Source organism: Salvelinus namaycush, chromosome 37 (genome assembly GCF_016432855.1).
Source record: "Salvelinus namaycush isolate Seneca chromosome 37, SaNama_1.0, whole genome shotgun sequence".
Classification (NCBI taxonomy): Eukaryota; Metazoa; Chordata; class Actinopteri; order Salmoniformes; family Salmonidae; genus Salvelinus; species Salvelinus namaycush.
This window is the reverse complement of record NC_052343.1, coordinates 11,757,524-11,779,849: the sequence shown is the minus strand read 5'-3', so window position 1 is coordinate 11,779,849 and position 22,326 is coordinate 11,757,524. Positions and strand designations below refer to the sequence as shown.

The 22,326-nt window shown below is 45.2% G+C and overlaps 1 protein-coding gene across 4 annotated transcripts; it reads left to right on the top strand.

The window, feature by feature from the left end:
- The first annotated feature begins 7,430 nt into the window (after nucleotides 1–7,430).
- On the top strand, nucleotides 7,431–16,817 carry LOC120031017 (bromodomain-containing protein 2-like). 4 transcript variants are annotated; one of them, XM_038976535.1, is made up of 12 exons: nucleotides 7,431–7,543; nucleotides 9,764–10,052; nucleotides 10,259–10,396; nucleotides 10,562–10,712; nucleotides 10,925–11,076; nucleotides 11,233–11,742; nucleotides 11,962–12,090; nucleotides 12,360–12,590; nucleotides 13,257–13,528; nucleotides 14,064–14,389; nucleotides 14,673–14,798; nucleotides 14,904–16,817. In XM_038976535.1, exons 1-12 carry the CDS (start codon nucleotides 7,512–7,514, stop codon nucleotides 15,029–15,031), a joined length of 2,484 nt encoding a protein of 827 aa, XP_038832463.1. In that variant the 5' UTR covers nucleotides 7,431–7,511; the 3' UTR covers nucleotides 15,032–16,817. The 4 variants fall into 4 exon arrangements, with proteins under 4 accessions (XP_038832463.1, XP_038832461.1, XP_038832462.1 ...); XM_038976533.1 differs by having other exon boundaries at nucleotides 12,360–12,602; XM_038976534.1 differs by having other exon boundaries at nucleotides 7,437–7,543; nucleotides 9,761–10,052.
- The last annotated feature ends 5,509 nt before the right edge of the window (nucleotides 16,818–22,326 follow it).

Genomic DNA, 22,326 nt, shown 5'->3' with positions numbered 1-22,326 from the left:
GTGTTCATCTTTCTATTTGCACTATAGTGTATCTTAAGTATTCTTTATGCCCCAAATGCCTTTTTGTATTTATTTTTAAATTTATTTTTGTTAAATTGTTCTCCCACATTTGTGTTCTGCCTATATTTTATTTATTTATTTTTTATTTTACCTTTATTTAACGAGGCAAGTCAGTTGAGAACAAATTCTTATTTTCAATGACGGCCTAGGAACAGTGGGTTAACTGCCTTGTTCAGGGGCAGAACGACAGATATAAATAGGGATCCCAAAGAATGTTTTGTTTTCTGTGTACATTGTCTTCAAGGCTGTACAATACAGGAGTCTTTTCCTGTTCTGTGTTAATGACAATAAACATTCTGCTCTCTGAAATAATTTCTTCATTTAGTATCTGAATGTGGGGGAATGGTTACATAATAACAGCATGATGTGTACGTTTTGCAGTTGATCTGTATTATTGTGGGAAACGCCTAATGTCATGCTTTCACTTATTCTTTCCTTTGCTACAGGCCTAGATAATGATGCCAAAGGCCAAGCCGAATCGCATACATTGACCTCCAGCAATACTGTTAGTGTTTAGAGGGTATTTCCAATGACGGCAATACGATGCTTAACACAGGCAGTTTCATAACAGTTGCAATAGCATAGTTTTAGGTCCACAAACGTACACACTGCTGGAGCAGCCAGATACTGCAGCAGTAGCAGCACAGACAAGGGGTAACCAGCACAGACAAGGGGTAACCAGCACAGACAAGGGGTAACCAGCACAGACAAGGGGTAACCACACACGTCACAGGGGCTGTAAAGCTGAAGCATCCGTTTAGAACGTTTTCTCACCACCAAATATGTTGTTGAGAGGAAGTCCAGTCGTGGGTCGTGGGAAAAATCACATACACATGGTTAGCAGATGTTATTGCGAGTGTAGCAAAATGCTTGTGCTTCTAGTTTCCGACAATGCAGCAATAACTAACATGTAATCTAACAATTCCACAACAACTACCTAATACACACAAATCTAAGTAAAGGAATGGAATAAGAATATATACATATAAATATATGGATGAGCAATGACAGAGCAGCATAGGCAAGATGCACTAGATGGTATAAAATACAGTATATATGTAACGGATGTGAAATGGCTAGCTAGTTAGCGGTGGTCCGCGCTAATAGCGTTTCAATCGGTTACGTCACTCGCTTTGAGACCCTGAAGTAGTGGTTCCCCTTGCTCTGCAAGGGCCGCGGCTTTTGTGGAGCGATGGGTAACGATGCTTCGTGAGTGACTGTTGTTGATGTGTACAGAGGGTCCCTGGTTTGCGCCCGTGTCGGGGCGAGGGGACGGTCTAAAGTTATACTGTTACATTGATGCTGTTGACCCGGATCACTGGTTGCTGCGGAAAAGGAGGAGGTTGAAGGGGGTTGAGTGTAACGGATGTGAAATGGCTAGCTAGTTAGTTAGCGGTGGTGCGCGCTAATAGCCTTTCAATCGATTACGTCACTTGCTCTGAGACCTTGAAGTAGGGTTTCCCCTTGCTCTGCAAGGGCCGCGGCTTTTGTGGAGCGATGGGTAACGATGCTTCGTGGGTGACTGTTGTTGATGTGTGCAGAGGGTCCCTGGTTCGCGTCGGGGCGAGGGGACGGTCTAAAGTTATACTGTTACATTGGTGCCGTGACCCGGATCACTGGTTGCTGCGGAAAAGGAGGAGGTCGAAAGGGGGGTGAGTGTAACGGATGTGAAATGGCTAGCTAGTTAGCGGTGGTCCGCGCTAATAGCGTTTCAATCGGTTACGTCACTCGCTTTGAGACCCTGAAGTAGTGGTTCCCCTTGCTCTGCAAGGGCCGTGGCTTTTGTGGAGCGATGGGTAACGACGCTTCGTGGGTGACTGTTGTTGATGTGTGCAGAGGGTCCCTGGTTTGCGCCCGTGTCGGGGCGAGGGGACGGTCTAAAGTTATACTGTTACATATACATATGAGATGAGTAATGCAAGATATGTAAACATTATTAAAGTGGCATTATTATTATTATAATTTGTTAACTTGGCTTTCGAAGACCTTAGAAAGGCAGGGTAGGATAGATATAGGTCTGTAACAGTTTGGGTCTAGAGTGTCTCCCCCTTTGAAGAGGAGCATGACCGCTGCAGCTCTCCAATCTTTGGGTATCTCAGACGATACGAAAGAGAGGTTGAACAGGCTAGTTATAGGGGTTGCAACAATTTCTGCGGATAATTTTAGAAAGAGAGGGTTCAGATTGTCTAGCCCAGTTGATTTGTAGAGGTCCAGACTTTGCAACTCTTCCAAAACATCAGCTATCTGGATTTGGGTGAAGGAGAAATGGGGGGAGGCTTGGGCAAGTTGCTGTGGGGGGTGCAGGGCTGTTGACCGGGGTAGGGATAGCCAGGTGGAAGGCATGGCCAGCCGTAGAAAAAAGCTTTTTGAAATTCTCAATTATCGTGGATTTATCGGTGGTGTTTCCTAGCCTCAGTGCAGTGGGCAGCTGGGAGGAGGTGCTCTTATTCTCAATGAACTTTACAGTGTCCCAGAACTTTTTGGAGTTTGTGCTACAGGATGCAAATTTCTGTTTGAAAAAGCTAGCCTTTGCTTTCCTAACTGCCTGTGTATATTAGTTGTAGGACGGCCGGGGTGTTAAGTGACTTGTGATCCATTTATTAAAGTGGCCAATGATTTCAAGTTTGTATGTAGGCAGCAGCCTCTGTGTTAGTGATGGCTGTTTAACAGTCTGATTGCCTTGAGATCGAAGCTGTTTTTCAGGATGGAACTAGGTAAGGATGGAACTAGGTGAAATTGGGCTGACATTCTGCACATTTTCTCATTGATGAAACATCTGATGTCAATAATTTTTGCTGTTCCCAAAACTAGAATGTTACGAACACAGTGCACTAAGTTTTATAGACCTGACGCTTTGCGAAAGGTTTAAAATATGCCATTGTTTAGGAGTGCACGGTCGAATTGACTTTGTGCACACACACACTTCACATAGGCGTTTTTCATGGAAATATGCAAATACATGTTACAACGCGCCAATAGGATCTCGCTAGCTCATGCTTGGCTTTACCCACATTGCTTGTTTCATTTGCTCACACTGTAAATGACACAGATGAACTGTCTTGGTTTAGATATAAATATATTTGGTAGTGGGTCCACCACAGCTCAACTGTCGTAACACCATAGCAACAGTATTTGTTTAATTTGTTTCCCCATTAGCTTTTGCTGAGGCAGCAACTATCTATTCTTGTCCAAAAAAACACAAAACATGACAAGTACAAAACACTGGTACATTGATAGATAGTCACACACATTTTTAACCCAACGATGTATAACAATAAAATAATAATAATATAAACAATACAAGTAAAACAAATAATGTTTGTCTGCATGTGCTTGTCCCCTCAAAGTCCCCGCTGATCCATGACATGTTGTTTAATCTATTTTTAACCCTTGTGTGGTGTTTGGGTCTGTGGGACCTATTTTCAATGTTTACTAAAATAAATGATACAATTCATTATTTTTTCAACCTGAGACTCAATGGCCTTGGCTCATTTTCTGTGATGAACATGTAAAATAACACATTTTCATTGAGTGCACACTGTGCACCCCTCTACACATTTATATTACATTGTGTGGTGTTCAGGTCCACTGGACCCGAGCGTAAGTGTGGAAAAGTGTGTTGGTGAAAACAAGTAAAAATGAAACAAAAAGGTTTGCTGTGTGCCTTCACTCTGTCTTTCTCCTCCCTGGGCCTGCTGTTTCAACATAGCACCAAGAACCTGTCTGTCTCCCTGCCTGTCTGCCTGTCTCCCGCTTTTCTCACACAATTTACCCTTTGTAGTGTGTGAACCTGCACAATGTTATTACGATACATTATTTCAATACATTGTAAAATATTCTGTATTTTCCCACACTCTACACCAGCCAGGTGCAAATTGGGGAGGGACACAACAAATAAATAGCTTTGTGTGTGTAGCTCCTTACTACAATCAATCAGTATGTCAAAAAAAATCTTTGCTCAGAGGGCCTTAGAAATTATTTTTGTAGAGAGAGGCTAGTTAGTGTAACTGAGACACCAGACCAGCTCAGCGGCAGACAGACAAGCTAGCTGCAATCAGGTCAGTGTGGGACAAGTGGGTGGACCACCTTCCCGTGTTTTACAACCCTGGGCCCAACGTTACTGTTGATGAGCAGCTTATGCCCTTCAGACAATACATACCGTCTAAACCCGCAAATATGGAATAAAGATCTGGGCTGCTTGTGATGCTGCTTCATCAAACTTGCAAGGGTATACGGGGAAGCCAGATGGAGGAGCCCCTGAGAAGAACCAAGGGATGTGAGTTGTCCTGGACATGACAAAGGGACTCCGTAGCCACAACATCACATGCGATAACTTTTTTACTTTGCACAAGCTGGGACAGGAGGTCCTCAAGAGGAAGCTGACGATGGTAGGAACAGTACAAAAAAAAACAAGCTAGAGCTCCCACCTCAGCTGTTGAATACACGGAACAAGCCTAAGTTTGTGTTCACGGCCAACACGTCCCTAGTGTCCTTCATGCCACATGAGTACTCTGCATAGGGATGTGAGAATCTGTGGCCAGAAACATCCAAAAACAGAAGTCATAATGGATTACAATGGCACAAAAGAAGGGGTGGACAATTTATACAAGCTAGTGACTGGCTACAACTGCAAAAAAAGAACCCTACGCTGACAACTTGCGATATTCTTCAACATCTTGGCGTACAACGCGTTTGTCATCTGGATGGCGTTGAACCCAGATTGGAACAGAGGGAAGCTCCAGAGGAGACGGCTCTTTCTCAAGGAGCTGGGTAAGGCATTGGTAAGACCTCAAATCCAGAGAAGGCAACATATCCCAAGGACCCCAGCTTCTGCAGCCATCGTGATGAGGATTCAGGAGGAGGATGCTGGTGCCCCATCCGCCCGACCCACTGAACCAACAACTCCAATACCGGAAGTGTGAGTGATGTTGTTGCATGTGTGTGTGTCTGACTCTCCTACCTTGGCCTGCTGTAACTATATATGTGAGTGAGATGTTAGTAACATTCCTGAACTAAGTGTTTTCCTCATTCTAGATTGCAGCTGGTAGCAACAAGAAGCGCTGTGATGTGAGTGGACCCAAGGACAGGAAGACACAGTACACATGCATCAAGTTCAAGAAATACATTTGCAACACACACACAGTAAAACTCTGTCCCTCATATGGTGTGTAGACCGGCCATAATTTGTGTTCAATGGGGCTCATTTATCATTTCCATAAAATACTGTATGTAAAATTTGTCCTTCCAATTTGTTCAGTTCAAAGCAATAAACATCAATAGTGATGAAAACCTTGTTTCATTTATATTTGTTCAAGATAAACATGATTTATTCCACCCATGTCTGGTCATAATCTTTTTAAACGAATAATGCTTTTATTGATAAATGTGATCTAGCAGAGGTAAATGGCAAATATTAACCATGTATGCTGTCTATATTGCTTGTAATTGAAATGTCAACCTTTAAGTATTAAGTATTTTTACGTAAATTATTATGGCTGGATTGTTTTAAAAACCCAATAATGTTGTGGGTCCATCAGACCTGCGAACATTGGGTGAATAACAAAACCATGAAGGGTTAAAGGTAATTTTGCTGTTAGCTTGAGTAATTGGAGAATGGAAGGGAGTTCCATGCAATCCTGGCTCTGTATAACACTGTGTATTGTCGTGAATTTGTTGGTGTCATGTTGTTGGAATGTGTTGTGAGGTATGTATGGGTGTCTGAGCTGAATGTTATTTGACTATGCAGACAATCTGGAATTGGCGTGCTGCTCTGTTCTGAGCCAGCTGTGGCTTTGTTAGGTCTTTCTTTGCTGCACTTGACCATATTACCAAACACTAATCAAGATGGGACTAGACCAGAGTCTGAACAACTAGTACAGTTGATTTTTGTGTCAAAAACACAGAACATCCTTTTATAACAGACATACATGTGGAAGACCAGTGGCAAATAATTTTTTTATATAGAGAAGAGTAACGGCCCAAGGGAACTGCCTTATGGGACACCGTACTGTGCATATCTGATGCTAGAGAAGCTTCCATTGAAGAACACTCTCTGGGTTCTATTGAATAAATAACTCTCCAACCATGTGCTGGCAGGTGATGTAAAGCCAAAGCAAATTAGTTTAGTCAATAACTATTTATGGTCAATAACATCAAAGGCTGCACTGAAATCTAACAATACAGCTCCAACTATCTTATTATCCATTTATTTTAAGCAATCATCTGTCATCTGAGACAGTGCAGTACAAGTTGAGTTCCCTTCTCTATATGCATGCTGAAAGTCAGTAGTTAACTTGTTCTCTGAAAAATAGCATTGTATTTGGTCAAATTCTCTCCATCAGTTTACTAAAAGCAGGCAGTAAAACTGATTGGGTGGCTGTTAGAGCTATTTTTAGAGCCACTATTTTTAGGCAGTGGAATTACTTTAGCTTCCTTCTACACCTGTGGATACACTACTTTAGGCTTTGGCTAAAGATATAGAAAATAGGGGTGGCAATACAGTCTGCTACCATTCTCAATAGTTTCCCATCAAGGGTTTCTTTACCGGGTGACTTATCACTATTCTTTTATTTTACCAGGCAAGTCAGTTAAGAACAAATTCTTATTTTCAATGACGGCCTACTAACAGCGGGTTAAATGCCTTGTTCAGGGGCAGAACAGATTTTTACCTTGTCAGCTCAGGGATTCAATCTTGCAACCTTTCGGTTACTAGTCCAACGCTCTAACCACAAGGCTACCTGCCACCCCACATCATTATTGATGGATAACAATAGTTTCCCACCTCTCCCACACTAACTTGATCAAATTCAAAACAGCCATCCTTCTCTTTCATTATTATATATTTTATTAAAAAATATGATGGTTCACTGGTCAATATTTTAATTTCACTTTAACTTTTAAACTTTTCACGTTAGGTGCTAGTGTGCCTAAAAGGCTGGTGATTTTCTGGCTATTTTAGCTAGCTACCGTTAGCTACTTGGGGCTAACCATTGGGAAATATTACCCAGTCATAACATGAGGAAGATCTACCACCGGTAATAATTGTTTTGTATTTATAATTCGGAGTAGCTCGTAATAAGCATTCGGTTTCGTAAACGTAAAGATGATAACGGTTATATAAACAAATAATCGGTGTTGTTTTTATCAAACTAGCTAGACTAGCCGCCTGAAGCTAACGGGACAGGATGTTCTTCTTGTAGGGTGTGGCATGTTAAATTACAGACAGCGTGGATAGCCAAACATAATCTAGCACCTATGCGGAGTAGCCAATCGGAAGCAAGTATTAACAGAAACCCGACAGGAATTGCACGGAAACGCCACGTGATATGTTTATAAAGCGGCAGGCGGTAGCTTTTCGGCGCCATTTCATTGTAGAACTGTTCGGCGTTTATGTAGTGGAAACATAACAGTGGAAAAAAATTGGAACATTAAAAGAATCCGGATCCATCCTGATGGAAACGGCCGTTAACCCGCCCCTTGACAGGTACCTTTAGGAACATTGTACCTTCAGGCTCGGGTCGGAACTGATTTTGCAGGCTTGAAAATTAACACGAATCGGGACTGAATGGCTAAACCTAGTTAGCTAGTATTCACTGTCGGTGCACCAGCTCGCTAACTATTCTTTTCTCAACTCTGACACGAACCAATGAAAATATTCCGTTGGCTAGTAAGATGTAAATATAGAGATGTTTTTTGTTCCTAACACCCCCTTAGATAGTTAACCATACCGTGAGGTTGGATATTGACTTGTGTGAGTCAGCCTACTCAATAACTTAGTGCTGGGGGATTGTTTAAAATTGGCTGTGGTGATGAAACGCTTCATTGAGCGGCACTGCGCCACCGCCATTTTCCTGCTATAAATCTTACTATAAATCTTAATGTCCGAGAAATAAACCGAGCTAGGGCTGCAGATGTGCAATTTATTTGTAGCTTATTCAGTTGCTCTAACCCGGTTGTTTACTTTCTGATGTTCGCCAGCAAACGTTAGCGTCCTGGCTAACTAGCTTAGTAGCTAGCTGGATTCAGTTGTTTACAAACGATGCGATGGTTGCAAGCTAGCCAGCTAAGTTAGCGTTTCCACAAATGCTGTCTCACATAAACAAGCTAGTAACATGAGGAGCTAATTGGATAGTTGTGTAAGGGTTTAAGTCACAGGAGTTCGACGGTTTTGACTGACGATCCTGAGGGTCTGTTTTGGCGTCGGTGTGTTTACACACACTCAAAAAAGGCGGGGCGGCGACACTGACCCCACGCAATGACTATAAATAAGCGCGGAAGCCTCGCCTCTGCCGGCTGAAATGATTGCCACAGTTAAGAATGAAAGCATATCACAATCTAACTAGCTAATGCATTTGATTATTGCCTATTACCGGTTAACACTCACAAATCAAAGTGAATTCAACGAAAATACTTGGGAGATTAGGCTAAGTATAACAAACACTCATAGAGAGAGCAGTAAACTGGTCAACATACTGTAATGAAAATGGCAGGGAGCCTGCCTCGAACCCTCGACCTTCTAGCCCGAAGTCCAGCGCGCTATCGACTGCTTATAAGCCCAGGGTCGTTACACTACTCCCTCCTTTCAAAGAGCGCGTTCTCGCGCTAGCTTGCGACTCTACTTGCCAAGCATTCGCACTGTCGTGGATACAAGGTCCGATCCCACTTCTGACACCAATGTAATGAAACAGGCAGGGAGCAGGTCTCGACCTTCTAGCCCGAAGTCCAGTGTGATATCGACTGTGCCGCTTGAGCATGCTTTTGCGGCACAGTCAATAGCCCAAAGTCCAGCGCGCTAGAAGGTCGAGGGTTCAAGATCTGCTCCCTGCCTGTTTCATTACATGACCTGCTCCCTGCCTGTTTCATTACAGCATGCTCAAGCGGCAGAGTCGATATCCTCGCTTATAAACCCAGGGTCGTTACAATACTATCAGTCTTTTGCCCGGGTTATTAAAGAATAATATTATTAATGCATTGCCAGATACTTTGTAGCTCTTTCTCTTTTCTTCAAACGTTTAACTTAACAAGGCCGTGTTGGGGTGTGTGTAAGTCCTGAGATGGAAAATCAGCTCATGAGCTTTGCCTCCCTTTGTGTGTCAGTGGGATGGCATGTGAGTGTTGTGTGAGCCCTAGGCGACTGGGATAAAATTGTCAATCTGGTCCACACAGTGCAAAAGATGGAAGCGAATAGAGGGAGAAACCTGCATGTTGTCACTATTCTATCACTGAATGCAGGTTTAACTGCCCTCAATGCTGCCCGAGGGATTTCCCATCCAGTGATCTGGGTTGCCGGAGCTGTGCCAAAAGTGGCAGCCTATTGATAGAATCCTCATTGCATTGGTGAGGGAGCAGATGGCAAAGGGCCTGTGTTGGCGAAGGGTTCCTTCCTAATGCTTTGCTGCTTGAATTGTGTAGCCTGCACCTAAAAGTTTGTCGTCATGAAGGTTGGCTTACAATGCACAATTAGTTGACTGTATTGACACTGACTGTAGGGCAATGATGAAGTATCGCAAAGATCAAGCACATTGTAGCTTACTACTTTTTAAATGCCAGAGCTGAGGGATAATTTTAGCATATGAATGAGTTTTCTGTTTTCTGCAAATGTATTTCTCCCCTCATGCATCCCCTTCTGTCTTCCCACCGCCTGTCCTGTCTATCCCACTACTTCAACCTCTCCCACCCTCTGTTCCTCTCTCCTGGTCAGCAGCTCTCTGGGAGTGGTGGGGCTGTCTGGCGGCGGGATGGAGCACCATGCCTCGGGCCCAGGCAAGCGCATGCGGAAGCCCTCGCTGCTGTATGAAGGCTTCGAGAGCCCCCAGCTGCCGCACGCGCCGCCCCCTCCCCCGATCCAGCCCCCCGTCAGGGACCCCGGCCGGCAGGGCTGCATGACCAACCAGCTGCAGTTCCTCCAGAAGGCTATGATCAAGTCCCTGTGGAGGCACCATTTTGCCTGGCCCTTCCATGAGCCAGTGGATGCCTTCAGACTCAACCTCCCAGTGAGTTACACTGTTTGTTTATAAACAAGTGTAGAGATTAGTGGTCACCAACAGTGGCACTAGAGAGCCATAGGGGTTGCAAGCTTTTACAACCCACCACCATGTAGGCCTACACCTATGAGCGTTTGTACATAGTTTACATCCTCGTCACACCACCTTTCAACAGTCATTACTCTTTTTCTTTATTCCGTTCTTTCTTGTTCTAGGATTATCACAAGATCATCAAGCAGCCCATGGACATGGGAACCATCAAGAAGCGGCTGGAGAACAACTACTACCGCAGCGCCAGTGAGTGCATGCAGGACTTCAACACCATGTTCACCAACTGCTACATCTACAACAAGGTATGGCCATAATATTTACATGTGTAGGTCAGGCTAATGCATCAATGACAACAGACCTAATATATTTAATTTATCACAAGGCCCTTCCATATTCACAGCAACTGTAGATGTATCTGTGTTAACTGGATGTTGATTATAAAGTGCATGTGGCCTCTTCTCTCCCAGCCCACAGATGACATCGTGCTGATGGCCCAGTCCCTGGAGAAGGTGTTCCTGCAGAAGGTGGCCCAGATGCCCCAGGAGGAGATTGAGCTGCCCCCTCCTGCCCCCAGGGGCAAACCGGGCAAGCCTGGCAAAGGAGGCCGCAAGTCCAACGGTGAGTCACTCTGGAGATTGTGGTGGGGAAAAGCAGGCAAGAGCAATGTTCAACGACGAGTTGGTGTATGTACTGTGTATGTTTGGTTAAAGATGAGTTGGAACAACCTGTTTAACGTGTAGTGCGCTGTACATCTTTGGCCATAATATTCTTGGTAGTATTATCACTATGGGTGTGTTTTTGGGCCTGATTTTTCTATGCCCATCTTTCAGCGTCGAAAGCTCACCAGGTCCCTGCGGTGTCCCAGTCAGCATACTCCTCCTCTGACACGGGTGACTCAGACACCCCCCCCCAGACCATGCTGCCCAAGAGTCTGCCCCCCACACAGCTGCTGAGCCTGCCCCCCACACTGCCCACCGCCAAGGTACCTCACCACACTTCACTGAAGATGCTAAGACCTGAATAGGAACGTGCTATAGTACTGTACATTGTATTGATGCTACACACTTGTTGCTGCTGCCTTCACACTGTATATTGTCTACAGAATACCATACTATAACTCTTCACTCTCCCTGTGCAGAAGAAAGGAGTGAAGCGGAAGGCGGACACCACCACTCCCTCCACCATGATGACCATGCCCCTGGCCGTAGGAGGGGGTCGAATGGTGGGCCTGGGGAAAGGAGGCCATGGGCAAGGCCTGAGCCATGACCCTTCCACCCTCTCCCTCACCTCCCTGGGGGACATGGACCCCCCTCCCAGCCTGGTTAGAGGACCCATGGGCCCAGGAGGCCCCGTTCTGCTCCAGCCCATGATGGCCGGAGGCGGGAAGACCCTGGCTCGGCGCGGTGGCAGTGGACGCCCCATCAAGCCCCCCAAGAAAGACCTGCCGGACTCTGTGCAGCCCAAGGCGCCACGGCGGGCCAAGCTGAGTCAACAGCTGCGTTACTGTAGCAGCGTGCTGAAGGATCTGCTGTCCAAGAAACACGCGGCCTACGCCTGGCCCTTCTACAAGCCCGTGGACGCCTCGGCCCTGGGCCTGCACGACTACCACGACATCATCAAGTGCCCCATGGACCTCAGCAACATCAAGGTCAGCTTGCAAGATAGAGATGTCACACTGCCTTGACTCAATGATAACTGAATGTGGCTGAAATACACAGTTCATGGATTATTACCTCCTATCTTCTCAGATTTGTTTTGCGTGGATATCTGTCACAGTATGAAACTAAGGAGGCTTATCCCTATCTGGAGTCCTCTCCTTTATCTGTTGGAGTTTAAAACAGTCTTTTCTCTCCTATCTTTCTCTCAGAGGAGGATGGACAGTCGGGAGTACAGGGATTCGCAGCAGTTTTCCGCTGACGTCCGACTCATGTTCTCCAACTGCTACAAGTACAACCCCCCTGACCATGACGTAGTGGGCATGGCCCGCAAGCTGCAGGTGAGCTCGGTTCTGCATGCTCAGGGGGTTTTACTTGCAATGACTGATATGTGGTAGTCTACCTTGGCAGAACGCAATGACTGCAAGTCACTGGATAAGTCTACTTAATGACTAATCTATAAATAGTTTTGGTCTCCATTTCTGTTCTGTCCCTACAACTTTGTTTCTTGTGAGAACTGCTATTATTGTGTAACAAAACAAAAGGGACATGATCCACAATGGAGTAAAAAAACAAGCTCTCACTCCGTTTTGTTCATCTGTCCATCCAGGACGTGTTTGAGTTCCGCTTCGCCAAGATGCCAGACGAGCCCCTCCAGCAGGCTCCTCCCAAGTCCCGTGGCATGGGCGGCGGCATGGGCACTCACGTTCACGGCGGCGACTCGTCGTCGTCCTCGTCGTCGTCGTCCTCCTCGTCAGAGAGCGAGCCCAGCAGCGAGAGCGAGAGCAGCTCGGACAGCGAGGAGGAGCGAGCACACCGCCTGGCCGAGTTACAGGACCAGGTGTGTACACAGGTAGACTCAACCCCCTCGTTCACCTAACACACTGCACCACACACACCTAACACACTGCACCACACACACCTAACACACTGCACCACACACACCTAACACACTGCACCACACACACCTAACACACTGCACCACACACACCTAACACACTGCACCACACACACCTAACACACTGCACCACACACACACCTAACACACTGCACCACACACACACCTAACACACTGCACCACACACACACCTAACACACTGCACCACACACACACCTAACACACTGCACCACACACACACCTAACACACTGCACCACACACACACCTAACACAGGCCAGCTTTCATCTACACATCACAAGCATAGACTGCATCAAGAGTTTTAGACTTCTCTCCAACACAGGTTTTTCTAATATTCAGACAAATCCATGCTAGTATGCATACTTTCACTCATTTGGTGTACATGTTTATACAAGTACTCTCTGTGTTCAAACATGTATTTTCTCACTGTTACACTCTATGGTAGGCCGTCATTGTAAATAAGAATTTGTTCTTAACTGACTTGCCTAGTTAAATACAATATCACAGTATTCCTTCATGATCTAGCTATATAAGTGAAGTGTATTTGTCCAGTTGAACACTCCACCTCTGGTCTGCCCCCCGGTCACAGCTCCGAGCCGTACACGAGCAGCTGGCAGCCCTCTCACAGGGCCCAATTGTCAAGAACAAGAAGAAGAGGGAGAGGAAAGACAAGAAGGAGAAAAAGAAGAAGAAGAAGCCGGAGAAGCGAAGCCGAGGACGGCCCAGCGCGGCGGTAGGGGGTGAGGACTGGGAGATGCCGACGGCCAAGCCGGGGAAGACTCCGAAGAGTAAATCCAGTAGCAGGAGCTCAGCTCCCGCCTCCTTACAGGGCAAGAGGGGCCCCGGCAAGAAGGGCAGCAAGTAAGCACACACTGACCTCAAACATGACCTTTCTCTTTGCTTTTACTCAACTTTTCCATCGGTCATCCATGTCCTCTATTTCTCCTACCTTGCTTGTTTCCGTCTCTCATTTTGTAGACTTTCACATTGCTTCCTCTTCCACCTTTTCTGTTTCCTCACTTCGCTTTTTTAAAGTTTCTTACACCATTTTATACTTCCTCTCTTTCATCACAATCCAATTTCCAACTTCACCTGCATTTGTATCTCTAGAAACTGCAGTGGGGTTGCAGAGTACAGATTATTGTATGGGGCAGTATATCAAGTTCATTTTGATAAGATATGAAAATGTAATGAGTTGAAGGTGATTTTTTGATGTAAATGTGTCAATGTAGGTTGTCATTATTTGGGGTGGGGGTCACGAGAAATGATTACAACAAATGTATAATTGGGTCCCCACAAGTTCGGGCGTGAAAAAAAATAAACTCCGTGCTGGAAAAGTTTGCATACAATTTCTCTAGTACTACTCCACGGCCTCTAACAGCTTCCCTCTCCCTAGAAACACCAAGAAGTCCCAGGCTGCTACCATGCCCTACTACGCCCCGCCTGCCTTCTCCATGCTGCCCCACTATGACTCCGAGGAGGAGGAGGAGACGTCTCCCATGTCGTACGACGAGAAGCGACAGCTGAGCCTGGACATCAACAAGCTGCCCGGCGAAAAGCTGGGCCGCGTCGTCCACATCATCCAGTCCCGTGAGCCCTCGCTGCGCGACACCAACCCCGAGGAGATCGAGATAGACTTTGAGACGCTCAAGCCGTCGACGCTGCGCGAGCTGGAGCGCTACGTCATGATGTGCCTGAGGAAGAAGCCCCGTAAGCCCTATGGTGAGGGGGAACGAATAGCGATAGCTAATGCTAGCTGTGGTTAGCTAGTATGGTGTGAATGGGAATGCATCATGTTGTCACTGCAGACACTTGCTAATGCCTTGCTATGCTACAAAGGACTGATGCTACAAGCTGGTGCTGTGGTGATAAAATGCTACATGCTAGCGCTCTGGTTGACTAATACCATACAAAAGGTACCAGTCTTTCACTATGGAATGTTTGGATATGTGTGTGTGGGCTGAGTATGTAACTTTGAACCGGTCTTCCTGTCTGTGTGTAACAGTGAAGAAAGGGGGCTCCGGCAAGTCCAGAGAGGAACTGGCCCTGGAGAAGAAGAGTGAGCTCGAGAGGAGGCTGCAGGATGTCAGCGGACAGCTCAACTCTGGCAAGAAACCCCAGAAACCCAAGGGTGAGAGCCACATGCACACAGACACACGGAACTGCTGTTGCACATGTAGCATTTAGCATTGAGATAAATGCTAATCCTATTACCCCCTTTGTCTCTCTCTTGCAGCGGAGAAGCTCAGTGGTGTGGAGCCTCACGCCCAGCCCTCCCGCCTCAGCGGCAGCAGCTCCAGCTCAGACTCTTCCTCCTCCTCGTCATCCTCCTCCTCTGACACCAGTGAATCAGACTCGGGTTGATGAGACAGTGGGAGAGGGAGGGAACCCCCGTCGAGCTCAGGGACATGCGGCAGCCCCAGGACGAAGTCTCCTGGGACAGTCAAGGGAGGGGAAAGAGTGCCCCTCCCTCGAAAGGCACCCCAGCACGAACACTCCAAGATGAATGATGATGGTGGGATTTGTGTGCAGGGTGGAGGACGCGTGAAGGTCACTAAGGATACTGAAGACCAGAAACCTATTGAGAGTTCAGCCAGGTTTAAGAACGGCTGCTATGTTAGAGCCTTTATTCTCGAAATGTTGGTAATATAACAATACGAGAGCGCCTCTGACAGTTCCCTATGAAATGACCATTCAGGATAATGTATATCCAAGTCTTTACTGTGTTGTGGTGGCAACAAATTGCATATCTGCTTTCACTTGGCATCTTCATAGCTTTTGAAACTATCAGAAATAAACGGCGCAGAAGCGTCAATCATAACTTACAACAGCTATGGAGGAGAAAGTGGTGCTCTCGGAATGTTCAGACAGAAACCGCATCGGACCAACTCTGACTGCTCAAGACCCCCAACACAAATGCCTTGTTATCCCTCTCCTCCCTGTGTAAATACTTGTACAATTTATCTACGTTTCTTTTATAAAGAAGAATTTTATGGCGATCCCCCAAAGAGGGAGACTGAGGAGTAGTGAAAGGATGTGGAGAGATGTGCTCAGCCCCATGTTGGACACTTCTTGATGTGCAATCGTAGATTGATAAGAACTGAATGGGTATAAGCAGTATGGCAGAAACCCTACTTGCCCTCACAGAAAGCTATGTGGAGTGAGTGTTGTAATGCTTACACTTATCTGTTCTCTCACTACGAGGCCGTCGCTGTCTAGTGGTTGATTTTCAGATCTGGTAGTTATGTCTTTTCTGTCAAGTCTTATAGCTGCAGTCACGAGTCAGTACTTTTTGTTGTTGCGTTCTGTGTTTCATTTTACATCTGTTCTTACTGCTAACAGACCAACATTCAGCTGGACATAAAGTTCAGAGGCAGGAGAGTTTTATTTCCATGTTATGTTATGTTACTCTTAAGAGATCTAATTAATGAAACTCTTTTTCTTGACAGTGAGATTTGTCATACATGTATGACACTTACCATTTAAGAAACAGCCCAGCTGTCATTTCTCAGGAACGGAGTAGGTTTCTTGATGGTGACACTGCAGTCTTAATCACAGCAGTCATAGAAACTGACCGGTCTGCAGTTCTAAGCAATTCCGTTCATTCTGTTTGTGCTTAAAGGAAAATTCCACTCAAACAGTCATTTGTAATTTGTTTCGTTAGTCCACTGTTGATACAGATCCACAATGTTTTCCATGTCAGCCATCAAGTTTTCAACATAGAACTTTCAAAATACAGAAAGTGTCACAGTATGATGCGCTTTGTAAGCTAACCAGTGGTTAGCTGTTAAATCACCATGTATACAGGAGCAGACATCCTACGTTGAAGTTTGGACCAAGAGATACACCAGATGAGATGTATAGAAGCTAGGCTGTTAGATCTCTAAGGAAATTGTGTGTGTGTATATATATATAGATAGATGTATAGTACTGTATTTCAATGGTCAAATGATCATGTTTCTTTCTACCAGTGAGTATTTTCCTGTCTTGCTTTTCTTTTATACTCTATATTTATCCTCCTCCACTTAGTCATGCTTTATTATTCCAGAACATGTCCTGAACATTGTTTTGCCTCCTGGTTGACTGGATTGCTGCTCAGAAGCATGCCAGTCATTTGAAAACTATATATTAAAATGAGACCTTCTATAAAGCCTTTTCTATTTGTAATATGTATACACAGTACACCCCTATTTATACAGTGCCTTTTGAAAGTATTCAGACGCCTTGACCTTTTGCACATTTTGTTACGTTAGCATTGTTCTAAAATTGATGAGGAAAACAAACAGTTTTAATCAATCTACAAAAACAGGTTTTTAGAAATATTTGTCATTTTAAAATATTACATTTAGATTAGTATTCAGACCCTTTACTCAGTACTTTGTTGAAGAACCTTTGGCAATGACTACAGCCTCGAGTCTTATTGGGTATGACGCTACAAGCTTAGCACACCTGTATTTGGAGTTTTTCCCTATTCTTTGCAGATCCTCTCAAGTTCTGTCAGGTTGAATGGTGAGCGTTGCTGCACAGCTATTTTCAGGTCTCCAGAGATGTTCGATAGGGCTCAAGTCCAGTCTCTTTCTGGGCCACTCAAGGACATTGAGACTTGTCCTGCAGCCAGTCCTGCGTTGTCTTGGCTGTGTGCTTAGGGTCGTTGTCCTGTTGGAAGGTGAACCTTTGCCTCAGTCTGAGGTCCAGAGTGCTCTGGAACAGGTTTTCATCCAGGAACTCTGTACTTTGATCTGTTCATCTTTGACTTGATCCTGACTAGTGTCCCATTCCCTGCCGCTGAAAAACATCCCCACAGCATAATGCTGCCACCACCATGCTTAACCGTATGGATGGCGCCAGGTTTCCTCCAGATGTGACACTTGGCATTCAGGCCAAAGAGTTCAATATTGGTTTCATCAGACCAGAGAATCTGGTTTCTTATGGGTCTTTAGGTGCCTTTTGGCAAACTCCAAGTGGGCTGTCATGTGCCTTTTACTAAGGAGTGGCTTCCATCTGGCCACTACCACAAAGGCCTGATTGTTGGGAGTGCTGCACAGATGGTTATACTTCTGGAAGGTTCTCCCATCTCAACAGAGGAACTCTAGAGCTCTGTCAGAGTGACCTTTGGGTTCTTGGTCACATCCCTGACCAAGGCTCTTCTCCCCTTGATTGTTCAGTTTGGCCGGGCGGCCAACTCTAGGAAGAGCCTTGATGGTTCCAAACGTCTTCCATGTAAGAATAATGGAGGGCACTGTTCTTGTGGACCTTCAATGCTGCATCATTTTTTTGGTACCCTTCCCCATATCTGTGCCTCGACAATCCTGTCTGAGCTCTACGGACAATTCCTTCGACCTCATGGCTTGGTTTTTGCTCTGACATGCACTGTCAACTGTGGGACCTTATATAGGCAGGTGTGTGCCTTTCCAAATCATGTCCAATTAATTGAATTAACCACCGGTGGACGCCAATCAAGTTGTAGAAACATCAAGGATGATCAATGGAAACAGGATGCACCTGAGCTCAATTTCGAGTCTCAAAGCAAAGGGTCTGAATACTTACGTAAATAAGGTATTACTGTTTCTCATGGTCAGAGTCGTTAAGGGCCTTTTGGCAAACGGGCTGTCATGTGCCTTTTATTGAGGAGTGGCTTCTGTCTGGCCACTCGACCATAAAGGCCTGATTGGTGGAGTGCTGCAGAGATGGTTGTCCTTCTGGAAGGTTCTCCCATCTCCACAGACAAACTCTAGAGCTCTGTCAGAGTGACCATCGGGTTCTGACCAAGGCCCTTCTTCCCTGAATGCTCAGTTGGCCGGGCGGCCAGCTCTAAGAAGAGTCATGGTGGTTCCAAAGTAATTCCATTTAACAACGAGGGAAGCCACTGTGTTCTTGGGGACCTTCAATGCTGCAGAAATGTTTTGGTACCCTTCCCCAGATCTGTGCCTCGACTTTTCTAAATCATGTCCAATCAATTGAATTTACCACAGGTGGACTCCAAATCAAGGAGTAGAAACATCTCAAGGATGATCAATGGAAACAGGATGCACCTGAGCTCAATTTCGAGTCTCATAGCAAAGGGTCTGAATACTTATGTAAATAAGGTATTTCTGTTTAAAAAAAAAATTTAATAAATTTGATAAATGTATAAACCTGTTTTCGCTTTGTCATTATGAGGTATTGTGTGTAGGTTGCTGAGGATTATATAAAAAAAATATTTTAGAATAAGGCTGTAACCTAACAAAATTGGGAAAAAGTCAAGGGGTCTGAATACTTTTCAAAGGCACTGTGTGTATTTATTCAATATATATATATATTGGAGGTCGACCAATTAATCGGAATGGACGATTAATTAGGGCCGATTTCAAGTTTTCATAACAATCGGTAATCTGCATTTTTGGACACCGATCATGGCCGATTACATTGCACTCCACGAGGAGACTGCGTGGCAGGCTACCTGTTATGCGAGTGCAGCAAGGAGCCAAGGTAAGGTGCTAGCTAGCATTAAACGTATCTTATAAAAAACAATCTTAACATTATCACTAGTTAACTACACTTGGTTGATGATATTACTAGTTTAACTAGCTTGTCCTGCGTTGCATATAATCGATGCGGCGCCTGTTAATTTATCATTGAATCACAGCCTAATTCGCCAAACGGGTGATTTAACAAGCGCATTCATTGCTGTCATTGCACCAATGTGTACCTAACCATAAACATCAACACCTTTCTTCTAGTTAGCGGGGTGTGCGCTAATAGCGTTTCAAACATCACTCGCTCTGAGACTTGGAGTAGTTGTTCCCCTTGCTCTGCAAGGGCCGCGGCTTTTGTGGAGCGATGGGTAACGACGCTTCGAGGGTGGCTGTTGTCAATGTGTTCCTGGTTCGAGCCCAGGTAGGGGCGAGGAGCGGGACTGAAGCTATACTGTTACACTGGCAATACTAAAGTGCCTATAAGAACATCCAATAGTCAAAGGTATATGAAATACAAATGGTATAGAGAGAAATAGTCCTATAATTCCTATAATAACCTCAACCTAAAACCTCTTACCTGGGAATATTGAAGACTCATGTTAAAAGGAACCACCAGCTTTCATATGTTCTGAGCAAGGAACTTAACTAGCTTTTTTACATGGCACATATTGCACTTTTACTTTCTTCTCCAACACTTTGTTTTTGCATTATTTAAACCAAATTGAACATGTTTCATTATTTATTTGAGGCTAAATTGATTGTATTGATGTATTATATTAAGTTAAAGTAAAAGTGTTCATTCAGTATTGTTGTAATTGTCATTATTACAAATAAATAAATACATTTTTTTTTAAATCGACCGATTAATCGTTATCAGCTTTTTTTGGTCCTCCAATAATCGGTATTGGTATTGAAAAATCATAATTGGTCGACCTCATATATATATAATACACACCGAACAGAAATTTTAACGCAACAAATTCAAAGATTTTACTGAGTTACAGTTCATATAGGAGAGACAGTCAATTGTAAATCAGTCAATTCTACGTAACATTGCAAAAATCAGAAACTTTCTGTCCAAAAATGATGCAGAAAAATTCATCCATGCTTTTGTTACTTCTAGGTTAGACTACTGCAATGCTCTACTTTCCGGCTACCCGGATAAAGCACTAAATAAACTTCAGTTAGTGCTAAATACGGCTGCTAGAATCTTGACTAGAACCCAAACATTTGATCATATTACTCCAGTGCTAGCCTCCCTACACTGGCTTCCTGTTAAGGCAAGGGCTGATTTCAAGGTTTTACTGCTAACCTACAAAGCATTACATGGGATTGCTCCTACCTATCTTTCCGATTTGGTCCTGCCGTACATACCTACACGTACGCTACGGTCACAAGACGCAGGCCTCCTAATTGCCCCTAGAATTTCTAAGCAAACAGCTGGAGGCAGGGCTTTCTCCTATAGATCTCCATTTTTATGGAATGGTATGCCTACCCATGTGAGAGACGCAGACTCGGTCTCAACTTTTAAGTCTTTACTGAAGACTCATCTCTTCAGTGGGTCATATGATTGAGTGTAGTCAGGCCCAGGAGTGTGAAGGTGAATGGAAAGGCTCTGGAGCAACGAACCACCCTTGCTGTCTCTGCCTGGCCGGTTCCCCTCTCTCCACTGGGATTATCTGCCTCTAACCCTATTACAGGGGCTGAGTCACTGGCTTACTGGTGCTCTTTCATGCCGTCCCTAGGAGGGGTGCGTCACTTGAGTGGGTTGAGTCACTGACGTGATCTTCCTGTCTGGGTTGGCGCCCCCCCTTGGGTTGTGCCGTGGCGGAGATCTTTGTGGGCTATACTCGGCCTTGTCTCAGGATGGTAAGTTGGTGGTTGAAGATATCCCTCTAGTGGTGTGGGGGCTGTGCTTTGGCGAAGTGGGTGGGGTTATATCCTTCCTGTTTGGCCCTGTCCGGGGGTATCATCGGATGGGGCCACAGTGTCTCCTGACCCCTCCTGTCTCAGCCTCCAGTATTTATGCTGCAGTAGTTTATGTGTCGGGGGGCTAGGGTCAGTTTGTTATATCTGGAGTACTTCTCCTGTCTTATCCAGTGTCCTGTGTGAATTTAAGTATGCTCTCTCTAATTCTCTCTTTCTTTCTCTCTCTCGGAGGACCTGAGCCCTAGGACCATGCCTCAGGACTACCTGGCCTGGTGACTCCTTGCTGTCCCCAGTCCACCTGGCCGTGCTGCTGCTCCAGTTTCAACTGTTCTGCCTGCGGCTATGGAACCCTGACCTGTTCACCGGATGTGCTACCTGTCCCAGACCTGCTGTTTTCAACTCTCTAGAGACCTCAGGAGCGGTAGAGATACTCTTAATGATCGGCTATGAAAAGCCAACTGACATTTACTCCTGAGGTGCTGACTTTGCTGCACCCTCGACAACTACTGTGATTATTATTATTTGACCATGCTGGTCATTTATGAACATTTGAACATCTTGGCCATTTTCTGTTATAATCTCCACCTGGCACAGCCAGAAGAGGACTGGCCACCCCTCATAGCCTGGTTCCTCTCTAGGTTTCTTCCTAGGTTTTGGCCTTTCTAGGGAGTTTTTCCTAGCCACCGTGCTTCTACACCTGCATTGCTTGCTGTTTGGGGTTTTAGGCTGGGTTTCTGTACAGCACTTTGAGATATCAGCTGATGTACGAAGGGCTATATAAATCAATTTGATTTGATTTGAATTTAAATAAATTAGGCCCTAGCCTATGGATTTCACTGAGAATACAGATATGCATATGTTGGTATGGGTCAGAAAACCAGTCCGTATCTGGTGCATCCACCAATTTGCCTCATGCCGCGCGTTTTCAGGCTGATTTTGGCCTGTGGAATGTTGTCCCACTCCTCTTCAATGGCTGTGCAAAGTTCCTGGATATTGGCGGGAACTGGAACACGCTGTTGTACACGTCGATTGAGAGCATCCCAAACATGCTCAATGGGTGACATCTGGTCAGTATGCAGGCCATGGAAGAACTAGGACATTTTCAGCTTCCAGAAATTATGTACAGAACCTTGCGACATGGGGCTGTGCATTATCATGCTGAAAACATGAGGTGATGGCGTTGGATGAATGGAAGGACAAAGGGCCTCGGGATCTTGTCGCGGTATCTCTATCAGTGGAGGCTGCAGAGGGGAGACAGCTCATAATAATGTAATG